Source organism: Gambusia affinis, linkage group LG02 (assembly GCF_019740435.1).
Source record: "Gambusia affinis linkage group LG02, SWU_Gaff_1.0, whole genome shotgun sequence".
Lineage (NCBI taxonomy): Eukaryota > Metazoa > Chordata > Actinopteri > Cyprinodontiformes > Poeciliidae > Gambusia > Gambusia affinis.
The window spans coordinates 19,607,143-19,628,964 of record NC_057869.1 but is presented as its reverse complement, the minus strand read 5'-3'; the positions used below and the strand labels follow the sequence as shown (position 1 = coordinate 19,628,964).

Sequence of the window (21,822 nt, the reverse complement as noted above, 5' to 3'; positions counted from 1 at the left end):
GGCCTTTTCCCACACACATATACTTGTGTTCAAATAATTCAATAGCTACTATTGGACACCATTACTCTCATCTGTATAGTTTTCCTCTTTGTGGGTATATTTTCTAGCCTGTGTGATTAGCTGCAAATGTTAGCCTTGCTTTTTAAAAACATTATTCTTATGGTTGTTTGGCAACTGCTTCCTTCTTTACAGTGACAACATGCTCACTATGAAGTGAAGCTGGTTTTAGCAGCACTGACTTTGCTTTAATACTCAATCCTTGATGGTTCCTACTTTGTTCCCAACAATCAAAACCAAAACATCATGTTGGTTGGGGTGACTGAACCTGCTTCCAACGTTTGCCGCTATGTTCTGCTAACTCTTAAATGTTTGACTTTCCTGGTTGCTGCAGATTGCTTTGAGGAAATGACATCTTAGAGTCCAACATTTACAGTTTCTACTTTTTTCTGCAATATTGTGAATTTTACCAAAACAGTTTATACATGCTTTAGAGAAGGGTTGTTTATTTTTGTCAACAGGGATTTATGACAACTTGGAGAAAGTGTTAGAACCATTGGATCAGTAATTTACAGAAACATACAGAACTCTCCACACAATTTGGCACCTCTGTTAAAGTTGAGTAAAAACTTTATCTGTTATTGCAGAAAAACCCAACTTAAAAACGACATATATAAATATATACATACAGGGCCTTGTGCTACTCCCAATCAATTTATCATTTTAGTTTTGCTTTTAAAGCATTTGTCAAAAGATATAATGGATGCTGTGCAGTTACTTGGCTCACAAAAACAACTTGGAAAATTAATACAAATATTATCTTTGTAAAACACTTTTTCAACAGATGAGAGTTGCACAAAAAGGTTGGACAATATTTTGTATTTTTAAATAACGCAAAACAGAAAAATGAAACAATATCGCAAATATAACCAGAAAGGACACAAAGAATAAAGTGAATGTGAATAAACAGAAGACAAAAAAGCAAGTCTGATTTCGAACACAAGAATGAATGATTCAAAATATGGTTTTTAACTTGCACTTCATTTGTTTGGCCAAATGAAGTACAAGTTATAAACGCTCTGAAGTTCTGAGCTGTTCTCTGCAGGACATGTAAATAGTTACAACAATCAGAAGCAGCATCAGTAAAATCAAACTTTTGCCCACTTTTATTTACTGATTTTACCTGATAAAGTAAAAGTCCATCTAAGAAAGAAAGGACCAGGATATCAGAGGAGAAAATGAAAAACACCTTCTGTCTAAAGCTGTCCGAGGCATAAGATCACAACTTCCCACAAAGTCATCATCTTCATACCAAAAATAGATTTATTTTCTAGTGCAAAATGTGAAGACTGAAAAATGTAGGGCAACTGATCCCTTTTCAGGCTCAATCAGCAGAAATATATCATCCCTTTCAGCACAATTAATATTTAGTTCAAGAAGCACCACATTTCCCTTGATTTATTCCCATATCATTTTATGTAACAATGAACATGAATGATTTGGCAAAGATTTCAAAAATATACTTCAGTAAAAATATTTGCTCATAATACGCGGTAAGGCACATCTTCAAGTTTTGTTTTTCTTGTCCGTGCGTCTCAGTGTGGCCAGTTACACTTCCAGGGGGCAGACTTGGGTGGTTTCAGGCACTTTCCCAACTTTTCACAACCAGGAGGGGACCAGTTCTGTACGAGGAAACAGTCAGAAACAAACTTATAAAACAATATGCAACCCTCAAGTTATTTCTCTTTAAAAATACATCCGTGTTATTTTAGCATTTAAGAGCAAGCTATTAGCAGAGTTTGCCTGCTGTTCTGTCCAAAAACAATTTTAAGTTAAATTTAAGTTTGTGTCTGTGCATTAATGTGTACCCTAAGAATGAAAAACAAACTTTAACTTTTCTATAACAAATGGGGAAAAGTATAATTACTTTCAAATCTGTTTCTTGTTTACAGATGCAATAGTGCACATTTCTGTAGAAACCGATTTATATTGCAATAGTATAACCAATGTTGACACTGTCATCTACAATTCAGTTGCTTAAAGAAATCAAACAATTCTAGAAAACCTCTAAAACCATTTTCATATACAAACGAATCTCAATTAAAATGTAAGAAATTTTGAGGTTTTTGTACATAAATTATGCTTATTTGAAAGGATATATGCAAATTAAGCTTAATTTGCAGTTTATAGCATGACAGAAACCTTGTTGTTAATATTCATCCTCAATGACTTGCATAACAGATTAAGTTTAAAAGACCAATAGAAACGTTTAAGAAGCTTCCCCTCACTGGCCACAAGGTGGCAGTGCTGTAGCACACATAAAAACGAGCGAAGATCTTGGCAGCGTTCATTTAATAATAAATATTATTTGAAGTGAGATAGAAAATTGAATATATTGCCTTTAATGTAACTAGAGTCAACAATATATTCAGTGAAAACTACACATGGCTCAATCACAGCCCTCTGAAACCTCAGGATTAGTAGTCATATATGGATGAACTTTACCTGAGTGATGCACAGACTTACCATCACAGCGAGGTCACACATGTTGAGCTGTGGCATACCGGGCGCCAGAGTCTTCCGATGCTGCTGCACAACTGCAGAGACACTGCGCAGGACCTCCTGGTACTCCTTAGACAAAACACTGCAAGCACAAATGATAAGAAATGACAACAGCAACCGGCAACTGCTGACATTTATTCAAAGAAGTGATGAGCGATGCAACAGCCAGGCTTTTCCAGGCCATGATTTCCAGTTTGTGGATTACCTCTTTTTTTTTTCCCTCCTAAGAGGTAAAACAAAGCAAAAGTGTTTTACAGCTTTCATTAATAAAGTTAGATAAAGTTTGATTCCAGCAAAAAATAAGAAATTAAAAAACAATCATCCTCATTTATGCATTAAAGTATAGTTTGGCTGTAAAAAATGGAACTCGTTAGTATAGTTTAACATTTTTGATACGTTTATCTTTTGCCATTCAGTCAAAAAGCAAACAACAGTGTGAAGGCATGCACAACCATAAACTAAACTAAACTTTTGAACTTACTCTCAGCCTGTCCTGTTTGTCTGTAATAATCCATCTGCAATCTACATCTTGGCCTGGTATGACAAGCATGACAAGCTCTATGCTGTCACACACATCCAAGAGTAGTTTGATCATTTATCTCTTTGGTTTCCAACTAATATCTATCACACACACACACACGCCCCCACACACACATTTAAGGCAGTTTAGCTCATTATATCAGCGTTGGGATCAAAGAACTGAAACATAAAGGCGTAAACACACGCTACTCTGACCAGCTCTGGCAAGGCACACTCAGCAGGGTGAACTATGTAACCCCCATCACATCCCCTGTCTCTCAATTACTGTTGTTGGACACCAGCGAGTGTGAGCACCTCTGTGCATTATTATATTCAGAGTGTAAAACACAGGGGCCCTGAAGGCTTTCAAAGGAACGCTGCTCTCAATAGGACCTGTAGGGTTAATGGGCTGTGTGGGTGTGTATATGTGTGTGTTGGGGGGATGAGGGGTGAGGGAGAGGGGCGTCTGGTGGCGTGACACAGGGATAGACAAATATCAGCAGTGCAATTACACCCCTGATACATTCGCCGGCAGCACCTGTGCCAGCCTTCCATCCATCCCTCGACTGCAGAGCCGAGGCGCTCTGATTGGCCCCTGGGGAACGTGTGCATGTGTGTGAGGTGAAGTGTCAATTAGAGTAATAACCCCGGGCCCTGTCCAGCTCACACCTACCCTCCCCTCTTAGATCTCCCACCGGGTAGCAAGGCTTCCTCCATCAGCAAGCACCTGCTCCTTTTCCTTGATACTCGTTCTTTACTTCGCCTACAATTACTTGGCTGGTAGTGTGCTGACTGCAATTAGTCTCTCTCCTTGTGTGCCACAGAGCATTGTGATTCAAGAGGGAAACAGACTGGTTAAAGAAAAAACAAACAAAAAACAAACAGAAATTGCAGAGGCTTTCTAGCAAATTTCCAAATTCTGCTTCTAGCTAATCTTGATCTGTGCCTGTGACTTTTCTCATTTTTGCATTTCTTCCTCCGTGCAAGTGAAGGAGATTTCATCAGAACAAGTGGTCAGCAGGGGATGGCTTTGAGAAAGTAGCACGGCGTGCAAAGTTTTCTGCTCTTTTGTCTATGCAGGGGAAAAACTCACGACGCGGATCTCTAAATCAAAAACTAATAATATCATTTATTCCTGTGCCCCCTCCGCATACAGCTAATGAAAAGCTCACAGTCAGCACAGCTCATTATCATGATTATAACCCTTAGCTTACTTGTGTAGAGGCAAAATCTGGAATAATAAGCAGGCTCTATGCAAATGCACTCTTTTGATTTATAATGTATGGCGCCCAAGGGGGATGAGGGCATTGCTCAGGTGTGTCACCGCTCTGATTACTGATTCATAACACTACTGCGGGAACACACACGCGCGCACGCACCCATACACACACTCATTTCCAAACAAGCACACAGTAGCAGAAGGTGGGGGAATTGAGGAGACAATCAAATACATCTGTCCTGCCCACCCCTCCCCTCCGCCGTCTTCTCCACCCCGGTGGAAATTGAGCTCTTCAGTGAGGACTATTGATTGGAGACGCGAGAGCTTGGTGGCAGGCAGCAGATGCGGCCAGGCCGACGCAGGGGCAGCCCCTGCGGTGTGGCGGCAGGGATGAGGGAGGGACTCCTGGGACGCGAGCTCGGGTGGGTGGTGAGAAAGTGGGATGTGTTAATCTCAGGGCAGAGGCTCCCAGAAATACTGAGCTGCGGGACTCTGGTCAGCGTCTGCCTCGCACTCCGAACAGATGGCTTAACGTTGGGGTTTTCAGGTTCTGGCTGCAGTTACCAGCAGGCCAACAAACTTAAACGACAACATAAACTCTGAGTGATCTTCAGGTTTACAAAATGGTAACTAATGCCACTTTTCTGGTTAATTGGGGAATGTGTTTGTGTGTGTTCCTTGCCGTATCACGCCTTGCGACAGTAGTGAAGGTATGTGTGCAGACAGGTCCTACATCATCTTAAGTGGCTCTTTAGGTGGTGACAGAGATTAATGATGACCAGGCAGCCAGTCCAGCTGGAGGACCTAAGAGCACACGGACAGAACACACCCACCCAGCCTGGCCAAGGTCCCCATGGAGGCACCTGGACGTCGGCAGAGAGACGATCTAACATGGGGAACACTGGGACTCTCAGGGTTGTTTTGGTTATAATCAAAATCACATTCATTTAAAAACCCACTAATTGATTTTTCCCAATTTCAGTTTTTTTTTAGTTTTTTTTTTTTTATGAAACACATTAAAAGTGCAAAAGACACAGAACCTTTTCTTTCTGAGATTAAATTAACCTAAACTCCAGAATATTTAAGGATTTTTTTTTTTTTGGTCTTGTCATTAAAGTTTTCATTACCAACAGTGAGATTACTGCATCTTTACAACAATTTGAAAAAGTCCAGTTAATAAGGTCAGATTATTTCTAAGCTTTGCAACATCTGAGTTCATTGGAAGCACAAATATGGATTTCAAGACAACACGTCATACACGCTGCTTCCTTGTGAGACATCATGGTCAAGATTTCAGCATGAGATTTGTGGACCTTTGTCACAAATGTGGTGAAGGCCCACATTTGTGGCTGCAATTGCCAGATACCTGAAGATGTCATGTTCATCTGTTCAATTATGCAAACCAGATTATGTTTTGCAAATGCATTCAGGGAGCAAACCAAAATTAAAGGGCTTGGTTATAATTCCATCATTATATTTAAGGAAAAAAAGTCAAAGCGTGCTAGCCTGAAAACAACATCCCAACAGTGAAGAGTGGTGGCAGCATCATGCTGTGTGGGAGTTCTGCTGCAGGAGGGCCTGGTGCACTTCACAAAATAGATGACATCAACAGGAAAGTGTAGAATTAGGAAGTTTTGAAGCAATATCTGAAAACATCAGCCAGAAAGCTAAAGCTTGTGTTCGAATTAATACTGCAAACAAACAATGATCCTAAACATAAAGCAAATGTGATTTAATTAACACGGATGAGAAAAAATCCCAGGAAGCTTTTATAAAAACCTTGTAGATTAGAGCCCAAAACTTTTAAGGAAAATGTTTTTTTTATTTTTTTATTTCAGAAGTCAAAGAAGTGTTACAGTTATTTGAATATTGCCTTTTGTGGATTCTAATGTACTTTTATGATAATTCAGACTGAAAACGAAAAAGAAACAAAATATGAATTCTTTCTTGAACTTTGAAACAAAAGTTCAAGAAAGTGGCATTAAAAGTATAGGAGATTAAAGAGGTGGTTGAATTTAAACTGCAACCTTGGAGGCAAACCCATGACTCTTGTTGCAGAAGTAAAAAAATAAGCAATGTGTGCGCTTCTCTGCCAGCACTCAGCACATTGCATGGCTGCATATTGATTGGCTCTTGCCTCTCTTTTTTTTTATTCTTCCAAGTGAATAGCGAGACTAAAGGATGGACAAATGAAAAACAACATTAATGTTTTATCATCCAATCTCACTGCAGAGCGGAAAGGAGTTCGAGCCGGAAGCAAAGACGGGGAGAGATGAGGCCGCAGTCAGAATGTGAAAAGCAGAGAGCATCAGAAGGCAGAAAAGAAAGGTCAGTGTAGGAGGTTTTCATGCCAGGAGGGTGCCAGAAAGCATAAAAAGAATATTCTCCCATCAAAGCGTTCTGAGATTATATTAATGTATTAGTCATGCTATCAGGCTGAGCCTTTTTCTCCCTTAAAAGATCCCATTAATAGCCTGCATTGAAAATAAACAGTAAGGGATGACGCCCGTTTATCTTTGCATCCTTATTTAGTAATAGTCTCAGTCATCCTTGGCGGCTTGTGTGTCCTCTGGCATCAGCGAGTCTTAACTCTCTTCGTGGCTCGGACTGAGACACACAAAACACATTAAACAGCACTTGCTCTCCATTTAGACCTGAACAATTTATCTTGCAATTTTAACCTGCAAGGAGCCCGCCGGAGGAGGCCTGATGGCCAGATAGCAATCTTTAAGGAGCTGTTTGCAATCACAAAGAGGAGGGTGTAATCACGCGCGCTCCGGCTGAGTGGATCAATCCGCCGCCTTCTTTTTCATGCCGCTGAATCTCCATTGATCACACACACATTCTGCTCAGCAGCCAAACAACATTTAAACTCCCCACCCCTTTAATCTTTATTTGCTCTCTTTCGCCAAGCTCTTCAGTTCCAAGCTTAAACGTTGCCCTGATCCTTTGACAGGTGACAGGTTTACATTTTATCTTTTGAGACAACTGACCTGAGTGGGTACTTCTCCCCAGGATCCCGCCCCAAATGGAAAATAAGTGGCTGAAGTGTGTGCTCTTTCTGATCATGAGTCGTCACACCTGGAACCTCTTGACCTGGACAGAAATTTACACCCTGCAAGGAAAGGAAAAAATAAAGGGGGGTAAGCAAGAAGTGCCTTTATGTCTTTCACTGAAGAAGTAAAACTTTTTTGTCATCTTTTCAGATGGTTTTAAATGAGTAATTCTTCAGTCTTTCTGAGGGAATCATTTAAAGTTTATCATTAGAATTTTCCTTTCAAGTTTTTCCCATTTAATGTTCAGTAGTCATCATATAAAGTGGGGTGAAAACAAAGAAAGTGTCAGACATAAGAAAAATGTTTTATTTGTATTTTTAATAGATTGAGCCAGAAAGACAAATGAAGAAACTGTGACAGGTTCACGACAACATAGTGCAAAAAGATTATACTTGACTTTAGGAGCTTTTAATGCATGGATAAACTACAATTAGGAAACAAAAAAAAACAACATTCTGAAAATGTTCACAATATGGAATTAAAATGAGAAAAAAGCAGCCAAAAGTCTGATGCAGCATTACTGTCACTCATTGACAAGATAACAACAAACTCTATCTTCTAAAATAAAATTAAACAATAAAGAAATTGCCAAATAAACTTTCAGAAAAGATACAATTATGCATCTTAAAAAGAACTTTTATGATATAAAATTAGACCTAAAGTTAGAGGATTGGCTAGAGAGTTTTGAAACTATCACTTGTTTTCTCAATGTTTTCTTTTCTTGTGCAAAAGAACTGCTTTGATTTACCGATTGGAGGCCAAATATTTAAAGTGTGATAAATTCACAATTTGTACTCCAACACTATAACCAGTAAGTTGGATGGACCTTGACAGCTCCTTGCATTTTAACCAGATGTTAGAGGTAAGAGAGAGGCGTGGGGATAACATGACCACAAAAGGAAACAGGGGGATGAGGAAAATGCCAAAGAAAATACAGTAATTACCAGATCACGCCTATTCATGCATCAAATGTCCCTAGATTTTGTCTTGCTATGCTAAACTCAAAGCAAACACGTGCTTAAACACCAAAAAGATGGGAGTTTTTTAGTTTTGATTAAAAACAGATCCACAGCGGGGTAATCATCTGGTTCATCCCTTTCTGTGGACAAGGCACTGAGCTCCCCTTTGCTCTCAATCAATCGATTCTCGTATGCGTGAGTCTATGATTGAGAGAAATAACTGCTCAGCCTTCAGGACTGTACAGATGAACACATATGGAAATGAGTGAATGCGATTTGTAATCAAAAGGCTTTGAGAGGATAACGAAAGGATGAAAGGCCTTGTCATTTACATTAGGTCTTACAGGCACAATGTGCTGGCACGATGTAGAGTTTGCACTTTTGGATTCAAAAAATAAATATGAAATCTAACTTGTTCTGACACAAGTAAGACTTTAGTTTGATTGTATAGCATGCATGTACAGAATAGGGGTGCACCGATTTATCGGCCACTTGATTTTCTTCATTTCGGGAGATTGGTGATCGGCCGATTTTTACATGTGAAGCCGATCTTATCCTACGATCTTATTTAGCTTGGCAAAGGTCTAAGAATCAATCACTGTTCTCTTTTGCTGTCTGGTGAGAAAGGTTTGACTGACAGAGCGGCCCACCAAGTTATGTCTACATGTGTATAATTAACAATGGTCATCCCATTATCCCATTGCCAACTCTACAACTTTCTTGCTAGATTGAGCAACATTTCAAACAAAAAAAAATTGGTATCGGTCAAAATTGGAATCAGCAGGTTAAGCTTTTTAAAAGATCACTGATTAGCCAGAAAACTGCAATCGGTGCACCCCTAATACAGAAGTATTTATTACATTGAGTAGGATACTGCATTTTGAAAGTCACATTCATAATTAGTAAAGTAAGCGCAAACATGGAAAAGAATGTCATACTGCCAGCTTGTGGTCTTTAAACACGGATTATAAATCATCCAGACATCCAAGGGAATTCTTGGTTCTGCTCTAGTATAAAATATTTGACAGGAAATGGCAGATCTGCCCACTTTTGGCTGCAAAACGCTCATAAATTTCAAACACAGGCCAGCCTGTGAGAAAGGAGCAAACATGAAGTCCGAGGTCAGCCTCTCAGGAGGCAGAAAAGCAAGTTTGTGTTTTTTTTTTTTCTCCGAAATTCAAATCTTCCAAAAAAGAAGTCAAACTTTAAGCTAACGTTTTTTAGCTTAAAGTTTGATCGTTTTTGATACTTTCAATAAATAATTACTTTTCTCTGAAAATCTGCAGCAAACTGCAGAGCACTCCGCTGCAAACACCAGCGGGTTTTGCTTCCAGCCACCTGCTACCCTGAGCTGATTACTCATTGTTACACTGTCTATATGCAATATTGTCCTCCAATCTGTTGTGTTATTCATGGAGCGACTGCTGGTGCATCACAAAGGGGGTTTTGGAGTCTCTGAAACACAAGACTTTTTTCCTGCCTCCTCTTCATCTCCGTGCTCCTGCTCCCTGACGCCGTTCACAGGAGGCTGGCAGTAATCGCAGCCTGATTGAGTCACACTCTCTCCTGCAGAAACCGCCCCAACCCCCCCCCAGAGAGCCGCCCCCCTGCCTGGAAGCACGAACACAAACAAACACAGGCTTTCTGATGAGCACTCCTAATATTGAAAAAGCATTCATCTGTAAGGTGCTGTGGCTGCCCCCCTCTGGGATCACTCATCGGAGCACCTGAAAATACATACAGAACGGAGAGAAGAAGCAAAAGTGAAGGCTGACACCCCACCTACACACACACACACACACACGTATGTGAGCTTCCACTCATTCAGACTTGTCCTGCCTTTTGAAGCCAGCTGCTCAGAAATGCAGAGAAGAGTAAAAAGAAAAAAAACAAAAAACAAACAGAATCTCATCCCAGAGGAGCAGCATGAAAAGCCTGCTCTGTGTATCTGTCTGTCTCTTGTGCCAAAGATATTACAGCAAGAGCTCCGTATCTCCCGTGACATTAGCAGCACAGATACAGCGAGGCTACTTTCAAACTGAAGCACAGCAGTCGTGACAAGATAAAATGCAGAACCACCCAGGAGTGGGAGGGGGGGGCGGGGGGGGTATTTTTTGGTTTAAAGGGAAAAAGCAACACTTCGAGCATCTATTTTGGAAAAAATCTTACGAATATTGCGGATTAAGCATTCCTTCAGTGGGTACGGTACCATAGCGTTTATAGTCCTTACTAATTTTTAAGAAACTAAATCGTTTCTCAATAATAAAAAAGTTTTTTTTCATCCACTTACAGGCATGAGTGTCATTAATTTTGGGGCGATTATTAATGCACTTGAATCATCAACTTAAGTGATTTTTTTAAAGAGGCGGCGTCATGTATTTTCCAGGCATGTTGTGTCGTTTTATAGCACAGTCAAGTAACGTCACAGGAAAATCTATCAACGAGGAGAAAGAGGGCAACCCGATGAGACTCAACCCAAAAGTCGACTCTTCTAAACTCGGAGCAGAGCATCCCCAAAATGATGGAGTGCCTCACAAATAAACTTTCTGCTGCTAATATCCAAGGTTTCATTCAGTCATGATCCACATCTCGTAAAACAAGGTGAACATAGATGACTACATAAAAAAAAAATCAAAATCATTGTTAGTTCTGTAGCCTCATAGGAATAAGACACTCAGTCAGTAGGCTTTTTATGTGAAGCTTGTCTGCGTGTATGGATGGATGTGTATGAAATATCATTTTTAGTCGATACATACACAGGCGCAGTTTAAGGATCCATCCATTATAGCAACAAAGCAAAGTGGACATTTAACTTTCCCCTTTCAGAAATTCAAAACTTGCTCACAGACGAACAAACAGACGTTCACCTCCACATGAGGAGCCACAGCATCTATGTGCATGTTTTCTTCGCTGCTCTCTCCCCTCCCTCTGCCTCCCACATTCATACGCACAGCAATCGATAGGCAACTCACAGGCAATCAGACGCCATTATTTGTGAAGTTCCACTTCAGTTCACATGAGTTGATAAAGGGGCCTGCTATTGATTCAGCGGCCCTGAAGGAGAGAGCAATTTAAGCGTCCGATGGGGCATAAAACAAACTGGATCGCAGGAAAAGCATAGCCAAGGAGGGAGGACAGGAGGACATGTGTTTTTTTTTTTGTAACGGACAGAGCGGAGAGAAAGGGAGACGAAAAGGCATCATATTCTCCTGCTTCTCAGGTGGTAGATTTCCTGCTTCTCCTGGTATGTTTGATCCACACTGAGTCGGCGTGACTGCGATGGTGGAAGAACAAGGAGGGGATGGTGGTATGTAAATGGTTGGGGGGGACGGACAACAGGGGGTATTTCCACCTGAGATTAAACAAACAAGTCAACTGGTTGATGAACGATGCCAGTTGGCACATGTGGGGGTTCCTCATTAATATTCATTCCTCTCTGATGTACGCAGCAGTCAATTGATGAGCCATTGTTGAGATAACATGAGCAACAAGGAAAGTGTTGGTGTGTTTCAGGAAGATTAGGAGCGACGACGAGACGCAATGTGACAGAGCAATTTAAGAAGTACGAAGACAGAGAAGGGACAGTGTGTGGAAAGGAAGTCTTACATCTTTGAACTCCTCCAGCGAGTTGCTCCAGGTCCAGTAGTGCGCTTTGTACTGTCCAAGCCTCACAGCCATCATCTCGTTGCCACGGTAAAAGAAAATCGGTCTATTGAGAAAGAAAAGGAGAAAAGTAAGGTTCGATTTACACCTTCTTTTACACGCCAGCAAACTAGACAGAAAGAAAAATATTTCTCTTTTGCATGTTTATCATGTCCTAACTCCACTTCTTTCATGCATCTTTAGGTTTATGACTCAAATGGTCATATTCTTTCTTTTAAATATGCAAAAACACAAATCAAAGTCACAGAAAGTCTTCCTCTCTGAACAGCACAGAGGATCACCAGCAAATGTCCTGTTTCTCCACAAGAATTAGAGCTGACCGTGAGTTCAGAAGTCTTAACAAGAATACCTCCTCCTAGGCATCTCCTTTCTGATGATTAAGAGCTAAGACAAAGTCAGACAGAGGCTGGGAGAGTCTGGGAGATTCTGAGCAGGATTCAGTGTTTTTATTCACCTGTTGTCGAGTTGGTGGGAGCCGTTCAACAGCACTGGCGTCAGGTCCAGTCCGTCCAGTATTCGGTCATCTGGGGGGCTGATCCCGGCCAGCGCTAGGCTGGTGGTGAAGAGATCCATGACGTTGGCAGGCTGCAGACTCACCTGCACCGGGACAGAGGAATAAGAGATCTGAGCACAAATCAACAAAACGAGGTCCGACCTGATGTTTCGGATCGTCTTTCTAAGAATCATAACACATCTGAGAAAAACATTTGGCCTACTTGTTCTTTGATAGAGGCAGCAGTTTTTGAATCCAACAGAAATCAGAACAAAATCATCGTTGAAGTCTCTCATCTTTATGTAATCTTTATTTAACTATAAAAACATGCAGCAAACATTTAATAAACAGAAGCAGTGAGTGTCTGTTAATGTATTTAATAAACTGGATAACACATTTTTTTAGTCACTAGATTTCAATGTGGAACCGAAGTCTGATGGAAGAATAAAAACGAAACAGCCGCCTCACTCTTCAACACACAGTTCCCTCTATAACAGACTGTACACAGACACTAACATGCACATTACAGCGTCATCCTCTTCATTTCTCAGATGAACTTTATAATTTGTCACTTGTCGACTCAACTCTCTGGAATCAAAAAGAATTTGTGGAAACATTTTATTACTACAAAGGGATGATAGGGCGCCCTCATGAAGAAGAAGCGTTGCATTTCTTCAGTTTCCTCTCTAATCTCTACATGCTGGTTTACTATCAAAACTCCAAAATGCATTTCCTTCCATAAATGAGTTTTTGGAGAAGGAGGAAAAAAAAAGAAGGAAAAAAAGAAGGAAGAGAGGAGAGGAAGCATGGGATAGGACACGGCCCGGGTGTGCAGGCTGCCGAAGCTGGAGCGAGCTGGTGTTTTATCTCTCTCTCCCAGTCGCTGTGAAAAGCTTTATTTTATTTATAAACTTTGAACTATTTTCAGATAAAATGCCATTTTTTCGCTGTCATCCTTGATCTTCCGTTCCATTCTCTCCTGAGCGAGCCTTAGAGGGAGACGGCACGCTCACAATCAGATAGTGCTATCAGGCCCGTGCAGCTGCAGCGCCATGTGCCGCTGCGCTCCTATCGGCGGCCAGCACACATGCGGACGCACACACAGCGGAGCGCGCGCGCGTGTTTCTCCTAAGCACTGAAATGAATTCCTCTTTTCATCCACAGAAGTAGCCACAGAAAAGGTTCTGCAGCGAGTTCCATGATCTATCTGCACATCCAGACACTCTCTCTGAAAAGCACAAACACCAACAGATTGAATTCTTCACTTCATTTTTCCTTTTTTCAGATCCTAGCAGAAACATCTGCCATTAAAGGAAACAGGGCGTAAAGGGGGAGAAGCAGCACTGATATTTGGCTGGGAATAACTTGTATGACAAAAACTCAAAGTTTCAAACTTTGAGTGGCGAGACAGATGACCTGTCTCAGTCTGTCCTGAACTTTTTTCTTTGTCTCCCCTTCGTCCCCTGTTTGCTTTGTTCGAATCGTCACTTCCTAACCGTTCGTATTTTCATTCTGTCCTTCATTTCTTTGCGGTAACGTTGTCTATCGGAGGACGCAGCACCTTCATCCCCATCTCCACCATCGTATGAATGCGTGTCTGCCACTGATAAACCAACAAAAGGGATTGGGTGCTTCATGATGTTGCGGGGCCTGACAGCCCACCCACTTCCCCATCCCTGTTCATACAGCCACCGCCACTTATCATCCTCCTCCTCCTCCTCCTCCTCTTCCTCCTTCTCCTCTTCCTTCTCCTCCTCAGGAACAAGGAGAATGCTGAATCTGCATCTGCTTCAAGACCAACCCCACCCGCTCATTCCAACACACCCCCTGCAAAACTTCCTGCACACTAATTGATAAGTTTTACCTCTCTTAACTTTCTTCTTCTGACGGGGGAGATGAATCAGTGTGCCCTGATTACAAGGGACCTGTTGAAAATCCCCTTTTCATAAAGGCTTTCTTATGTGCCTCCAGCGTTTATCTCCAACAGCTTTCAGGGCTTTCACAAAGCACAGATCAGCAGAGATTTCAAAAGACTACAGAACAAGCAAGAGGCCAACCTTGTGTCTCGTTTGTCCTCCCTCCAAAGCAACAATGCAACAGTGATGAATCCAGATCTGTGGAGTACAGTAGCTCCAACAAAGCAGCTTTGTCATCACAGCCCAGCAGAGGTTCAACATAACTCTCTCAAATCCAAATGTAGCTGGATACAGAAGCACACACAAATATCTGTTTGCATTGTTCTGCACAAATAGAAGGATTTATGAAGTTATCTATTTAGTAAGTCTGTCTACAAAGTCATTCTCTGTTGCATAGGCAGGTTAATCAATAATACAACGTCACAGAGGCGACAAAGGTATTGCAAATGCATTGGCATTCAATACGCTGCATCTTCACCAATGCTCTTTCTCTTTTCTTCACCAGCTACCTATTTTACTTCTTCCCTTGCTTCCTTTCCTGCAGCCCCCTCCCGTCTCCCCATTCCTTTATCCTGAACGCCTGGCATATTCAGATACTGAAGTCCTCATTACGGCTCAATCCAACCTCAGCAAACACACAAACAGATTAGCCGCTTAAGACGCTCCCAATCCCCCTCTCCCTCACTACTCCGCTGCGCTATCAGGGCCCAGCACAACCCTGTGAGATGAGCCAGGGGCAAGGCTTACTGCAGACTGCAGCCTCCGCTCGCTCCTCCACAAAATCCCTCTGCGTCACAGCCCCGTGTCACAGCTGCCCCTAATACAATTAAAAGTCATTTGCAGAACGCACAGGCTTAGGGGATCACGGTGCGGGTGGGGTGGGCGAGGGGGTTGTATTGGGGAATAGGAAGAGGAAAAAAAAAAGAGAGAGAAAGAGAGAGTGGGGGCATTTATTTCAGCTAAAAATATTTGAGGGAATGGTTCAAAGAAGGGCCTGCACGCTTTGTAGCTGAAATCACAGTTTTGATAAAAGTACTGTGGTACTCACTCAAAATTAATTGTGCCAGTGGATCAGAGTGTACACATGTAAAGCCCTAAATGACACAGAATAAATCACAACACCCCAAAAATATCTGTTATTTAAAGAAGATTAGTGAAATAATTAGTTATTCTTTCACAACCTGGTTTATAATACGCCTGCCTGCAGCTTCACGGAGAACAATTCTGCTTTCATGGCCAGAAAATTGGGGAGCAAAAACATTCACAGGTTGTTTCCAGCTCTTTCCTTACACTCACGACTGCAGGATAGCGGGCTTTAATTTGGCAGAAAGTTGGAGGTGGGCTTACCGCGCCTCCCTTGATGTGCCCAGGCCACCAGGCGATGGCGGGCTCCCTCATGCCCCCCTCAAATGTTGTTTCCTTCCCACAGAGGAACGGCCCGTTGCTGCCACCTGAGGAATCAGAGACACGGAACTGCATGAATCTCATGATGACACAAATAAGAAGAAAACTACTTAAATCTACTTCCAAGTCAAAAAATGTAAACATACTTTCTTGTGGGCCCGACATTAGAGCTGCTCCGTTGTCGGAAGTGAAGAAGACAAAAGTGTTCTTCTCGATGCCCAGATTCTGGAGCAGCGACAAGATCTGACCGATGCTGTGGTCCAGCTCCATGACGGCGTCTCCATAGCTGCAGCACACAGGGAAACACAGTCCTCCTCACCACATGCATTCACTTACTCTATGAAATGAAGCTCAAGTATGTTTGAGCATCTGTTGAAAAGCCGTGCTTAACCTATCAGTAAACCGCACCATGATATCAGAAAGCCATGTAATTACAATACTATTCCTAAACATCGCAAAGATGATACAGGTTACATTAACACACATTTTTTAATCTACTGTCATGCGCACCATGCTAAGCCAGTTACAGACCATTTATTCAGACAAATACACAATTAGCACACAGAGTGAGAATGCATAATACTTGTAATATTGTACAGTAGTATTACAAAGGCGACTGTGATTCATTATCTTGCGCAGCTCTGCCTACCGGCCTCGCTGACTCTTCCCCAGGAAGCTTTTGGAGGCGTAGACCGGGGAGTGAGTGGCATCGGCGGCCCAGTAGAGGAAGAAGGGCTGCTTGGCTTCCGTCTGACGCCGAATGAAGTCCATGCCCTCCTGCAGAGGTGGGAGATTTACTGTTAGTAAAAAGTGCAATTCATATCCTTAGCATTGATGTTGTCGATGCATGCACCTTTTCAAATTTACAAAGTGAATAGTTGTCCCAGTAGCATTTTCAGGCAGTCACACAGTGAAATGTTTCTCAAGGGGGGAAGTTCAATTTTTGGATTATTTTTGTTTCAAATAAGCCAAATTAGTCATTATTTGTAAATCTATTGTTCCATAAATTACTTAAGAAAGATAAAAAAAAGACTGTAGTTATACAAGTTGGGAGTAAATCACAGATCCGACAGAATTATGTTCATATCATATCTACATTGATTTATTTTTATACATAAAAAAGAATTTGTTAACTGTTTAGCTTTTAAAATGAACTTTTATTTACATTTTTATTAATAAACTTAAGTTGGAGATTTTTGTGAAACATGAGCAAAACAAACCGATTTTAGATCTTTTGAAGACGAGGAGAAGAAACTGTGCAACAAGAACCTCGTCTTATAAAAGAGTTATAATAATTAAACAACAGAAAACATGTATTTTTTAAAAACATTCTATGTCTACTAAGAGACTTAAAGTTTGCAGAATATTATGCAGCAAAGTTATTGTGCATTCAAACAGATTCTATTGCAGTATGCTGCAGAAGACTTCAAAAACAAGAGTTCAAATTTCAGAAGGTGCTTTTTATGTCCAAACACACTGTGCATCTGACACCACTCCAGCTTCCAAAGACATGCTCCTAATGTGGAGATAAATTACACCTCTCAAGCATGCAGTGTGCCTCAGCATGTTGCTTTTGATCCTGTTATAGGAACATAATAGGAGAGACTGATGTAGATTCATTGCAAGAGTGTGAACAAGTCAATAATCCACCTCCACTGGAGAAAGCAGCACAAGAATAAAACTGCATTTTCTAATTTGTTACAGACAATTTGTTTCTGTGCTTTCATGTTTCGGTCAGAAACAGTCCTCCGTCATGCTGTTTTCTTTTCTTTGAATAGAAGAAAACCTGTAATTTTTTTCTCCAAAAAGGACTCGGATGATCTGAGCCAGAAATCTTGGAAATGAGACGTTAGTAAAGTGCTCACTCACCATCAAATACATCAAAGTGAGGTTTGACTCTCCGGTCCGTAGATTGATCTTAAAGTCCTCAAAGTATCTGTGAAAACAAATGACAGGCATCATCCCAACTAAACAAAGTCTGACCTCTTCTGCTTTTTCAGTTTTACAACCTGATTTATTTTCTCTCAATTGAGCACAGGACCAGATGGGACTTTTAATTTCCTTCTAAAGTGACTTAAACTAGTGCAGATAATATCATTAAGATAACGAAAGTTCATTTTCGACTTGTTGATGATGAATTTTTTTGGGGGGGGAGTGGGAGACATATGTGCGAAGTCTCAGCAAAGCAGAGCAGCGGGAACTGTTATGAGGCGCTACTGAAGCGTGGAAGCAGTGACAGAAATCTCTCTCTTATGCTTCACTTCCTCCAGGTGTCCTCGCGCATAGGCGGCGCAACCTGCCGTCTCTCGAGGGCGTGTGTGTCTCTGCGTACGCACACGTGTGTGAGTGTGTGCACATTTCTGTCCAGGGCCCAGGTATGCAGCGCTGATTAAACCCACGGCTAAGCGAAAAACACGCCCGGCTGCCGGCTCCAATGACCCTGAATACACATATGGCTGTTTTGGGGAAAACAAATGGGCGGAAAATGGAATACACAGGCCCAGCTGGTACAGAGGAGGAAGTGTAGACGGGGAGGAGGGAGTCACTGAGCTCATCCAGAGGAGCAGACAAACAAAATATACAACTGAGTCAGGTGGGGAAAACACACTGTTATTGAATTTTAGTCTCTGTGTCTGTGCCTGTGTGCGCGACGCTACCTTCCAATCATCTCAGAGTTGTTGTAGACGGGGATGTTGGGTCGGACGCTGATGTTGTAAGGGCCGAAGTGGCAGTTTGGGGAACCGAACCATTCATCAAAACCATGCTCCAGAGGTAGGTACTGCGGCCTGTGGCCCAGATGCCTGCATGGACAAAGAAGGGACAGTCAAATACTGAAAGTCAAAAATGACTAATCACTAACTCAACAGATCACGAACATTTAACCGTAGTGTAAATCATGTATTGGCCTGTCACAATAATCAATAAATCAGTTAATCACATGATAAATTAAAACAAACTCAATAATTTCCATTGGCATGATTTTTTTCTTTTATCTCTTTTTTTCTCTCTTTCTACGCACTGGATGATAAAAGTCTTCAGTTAGGTGACTTGGTCTCAACTAGCCCTTTTTTTGAAGGAAAATTTGTTTACAAAGACTTCAAAATTCATTTGATTTGTTGTTTTATCTATTTATTTTGAATATTTAAAATGTCTTCCAATTCCAGTGTTAAATATTCATTAGAATTTAAAGTTTACTGATGTTTGAGAATGTGTTCTTGGATTATTATGTTGCCATTACCATTAAATTACTTAAAAATGGTCTCAAAACAACAATATTATCGTTTATCGCAATAACTGCTGGAACAATTTATATCGACCAGTGAAATTTGTTATTGTGCCAGGCCCAATCATGTACAATATATCAAGAAGTTGGTTGTGTTTTAAGCTACTGTAATAAAGCTTTTTATCCAACACAAAACATGTAAGGCTTCTGCCTAACTTCAAGGAAATTAGTTGCATAATCAAAGATTAGGCAATCATCTTTGGATAGGTTGGTGACCATCTCTACATATTTGTTATACTTTTTTCCGTATTTTTGACATAGTTGATCAGGCTCAGCCAAAATCAGGACTTTAATGTGCATTCTCTCTTTTGTTTCATCCAAAAGTAAAAATGATTACAGTTGAAGAACCAAAAGAGTTTAGAATTTAGCTTAGTTCATTTTCAGATAAAACTTAGTCAATATGTTGCTAAAAAAAAAGAAATAAATAAAAGTAAAACAACAAGTGAAGGAGGACCAACACATCCAACGCAAATAATACAGTTATTACAATGTTTAAAGAAAGTAGAAAATGTAGGAAATAATTCAAAACTCACCACTTGCCGACAATCTTGCTGATATAACCGTTTTTCTTTAGCATTTCAGGCAACAAAATCTCATCCTTGGGGATTCCTCCCACAATCTCCTGTGGCGTGTAAGCTACGGGAATAGAAAAATACATAAAAGCTTTTAATCACATGCAAACACATGTGACTAAAACCCAGTGGTTTGAAAAGTGTTTCCACCTCACATTTGATTCATTTCTGCTATTTTGTCACACTTAAATGTTTGAGACATAACTCAGATTGTTTTTCTCTGACATTACATATCGTTTAATGTTTTGAAAGATTTAAGTGTGAGAGAAAAGGGAAAGACAGAAGAAATTGGTCACCATGTAAACACATACCGCCAGTATTTACACAATATAGCGAAAGAGGAACTTACATGCAGCAAAAAATATTCTGAAAGCTTACCATTCCTGGCATGAGCATTAGTGGTGTAGAATCCATTCCTCACAGGCAGCCTCCCGGTGAGGAGCGCAGCTCGCGCTGTGGACAAAATGAATATTAAGATTTTTAGCCCTTAATTTGAATGTTTTTATTGTCAACAAATAAATCTGTACATGGGATTCTCACTAGTTCCTGCTCCAATGTGAACATTGCAATGAAGATTCTTAACATTCAAGATCAAAAATAAAAGACTTGAGCTAAGATGTGAATGATGGGTGCTGTTCAGGTTAACACTGGCATTGTTCAAATTCTGAGTATTGATTCCTGTCGTCCCTAAGCCTAAGGTCACCGTGACACCTGTATGACCCACATCATATGAATTAGTATATACGTCCACGTAGCTTCATACATCCTCCATTGTCTAACTCGTTCAGGTGTCGGTAATGACATCACCCTTTAACAGCAGCTACTAGCAAAATCAAACCATTTAGATGCCTGTGGTTGGTCTGCATGAACTAAATTTTGTCTTCACACATAATTTCTTCATAATTCTTTTGGCACCATTAGTAATGAACCACATTTATAGTTCATTACTAATGAACTATAGATGCTATTTCAGAAAGGGGATTTCACAAAGACAAGTACACAATCTTCTTCACATATGAAAACAAAAACAAAATCACTGAGCTGGTTTGGCAGGCTTTCAGGTCTGACACATGCTAACCCCATGATGTATTGCTCTACGAATGAAGAATGAGAAGCATTTAACTTCAAAGCAATAAAAAAAGGCGCAACACAATGATATTATATTTCAACTGTTCACCTGGCATTACACTGGTAAAACAAACATTTCTCTCTTTCATAATTTCATTCAATCATAGCAGGCGGTTCCTTAACCACTGAGACAGATAAAGAAAGCTACATTAGTAAACAGAGATATCTATTCGGTTAATCTGAAAAACAAGCACAAATGACTCAGATACTGCATTACCACTGTTTCTGCTGACTCACATGGGGAACAAAGTGGGTTTGCGGTGTAGAAGTTTGTTAAAAGCATCCCCTGAGCTGCCATGGCATCAAGATTGGGGGTCTCTTTGGAGGGCTGACCAAGCACCCCTAAATCCCCCCAGCCCATCTATAAAAAAAGAGCAGAGGACGTCAACTAAATATTTACAGAAGATTATGCGCAAAAAACAAGTCAACAAGGAGTTCATGAAGATAAGTCGATAGATGCATTCATAGCTGGTTTGTATAATCAGTCACAGATAAGTAACTTACGTCATCCATGAGCATGATAATAATGTTTGGAGATGAGCCATTTAACTGCTTTTCTGTCAAGGAACAGCATATTGTTACGCTAATGAGAATTAAAGTTGGTGCACACACTACGCGCATTGCTGTGCTGTAGTCATATGAGCACCAGCATCATCACGGAAGAGGATTGTTGCGTTAGCGTTCATCTGCCAGAGCACTACGTACCCGAGGAAAGAAACGAAAGTTTACGTCCTTTATAGTTAGCTTAAGATTTTAATGCGTTTAAGTTGTAAAATACTTTATTCTGCTGTATTGATTGGTTAACATAAATGCATTCCTTGTTTTGTGCTGCATTTGTTGACAGACACAGAATATATTAATGTAATGTTTTAAATTATCTAAATAAAAAAAACAGACAATTTATCAACATATAAATAAGCTGTTAAATATCAATTTATATTCAAATTAAACTATATAGATAGCGTGGATTCAACACTCTGTGAACATGAATCAGATTTTAAAACCTGTTTTTATTAGAAGCTCGTTTTTCATCTCAGCATTTGAATGCAAC

The 21,822-nt window shown here is 40.7% G+C and overlaps 1 protein-coding gene across 1 annotated transcript; it reads right to left on the bottom strand.

Annotated features, from left to right (window-relative positions):
• Positions 1-469: 469 nt before the first annotated feature.
• On the bottom strand, positions 470-21,601 carry galns (galactosamine (N-acetyl)-6-sulfatase). The gene is made up of 14 exons (XM_044101193.1): positions 21,276-21,601; positions 21,009-21,132; positions 20,022-20,096; positions 19,605-19,707; positions 18,446-18,589; positions 17,658-17,724; positions 16,438-16,565; positions 15,935-16,074; positions 15,732-15,835; positions 12,430-12,572; positions 11,919-12,021; positions 7,291-7,412; positions 2,524-2,641; positions 470-1,679 (listed from the first exon to the last, which is right to left on the bottom strand). The coding sequence occupies exons 1-14, from the start codon at positions 21,390-21,392 to the stop codon at positions 1,593-1,595; spliced, it is 1,575 nt and encodes a 524-aa protein (XP_043957128.1). The 5' UTR covers positions 21,393-21,601; the 3' UTR covers positions 470-1,592.
• Positions 21,602-21,822: the final 221 nt, after the last annotated feature.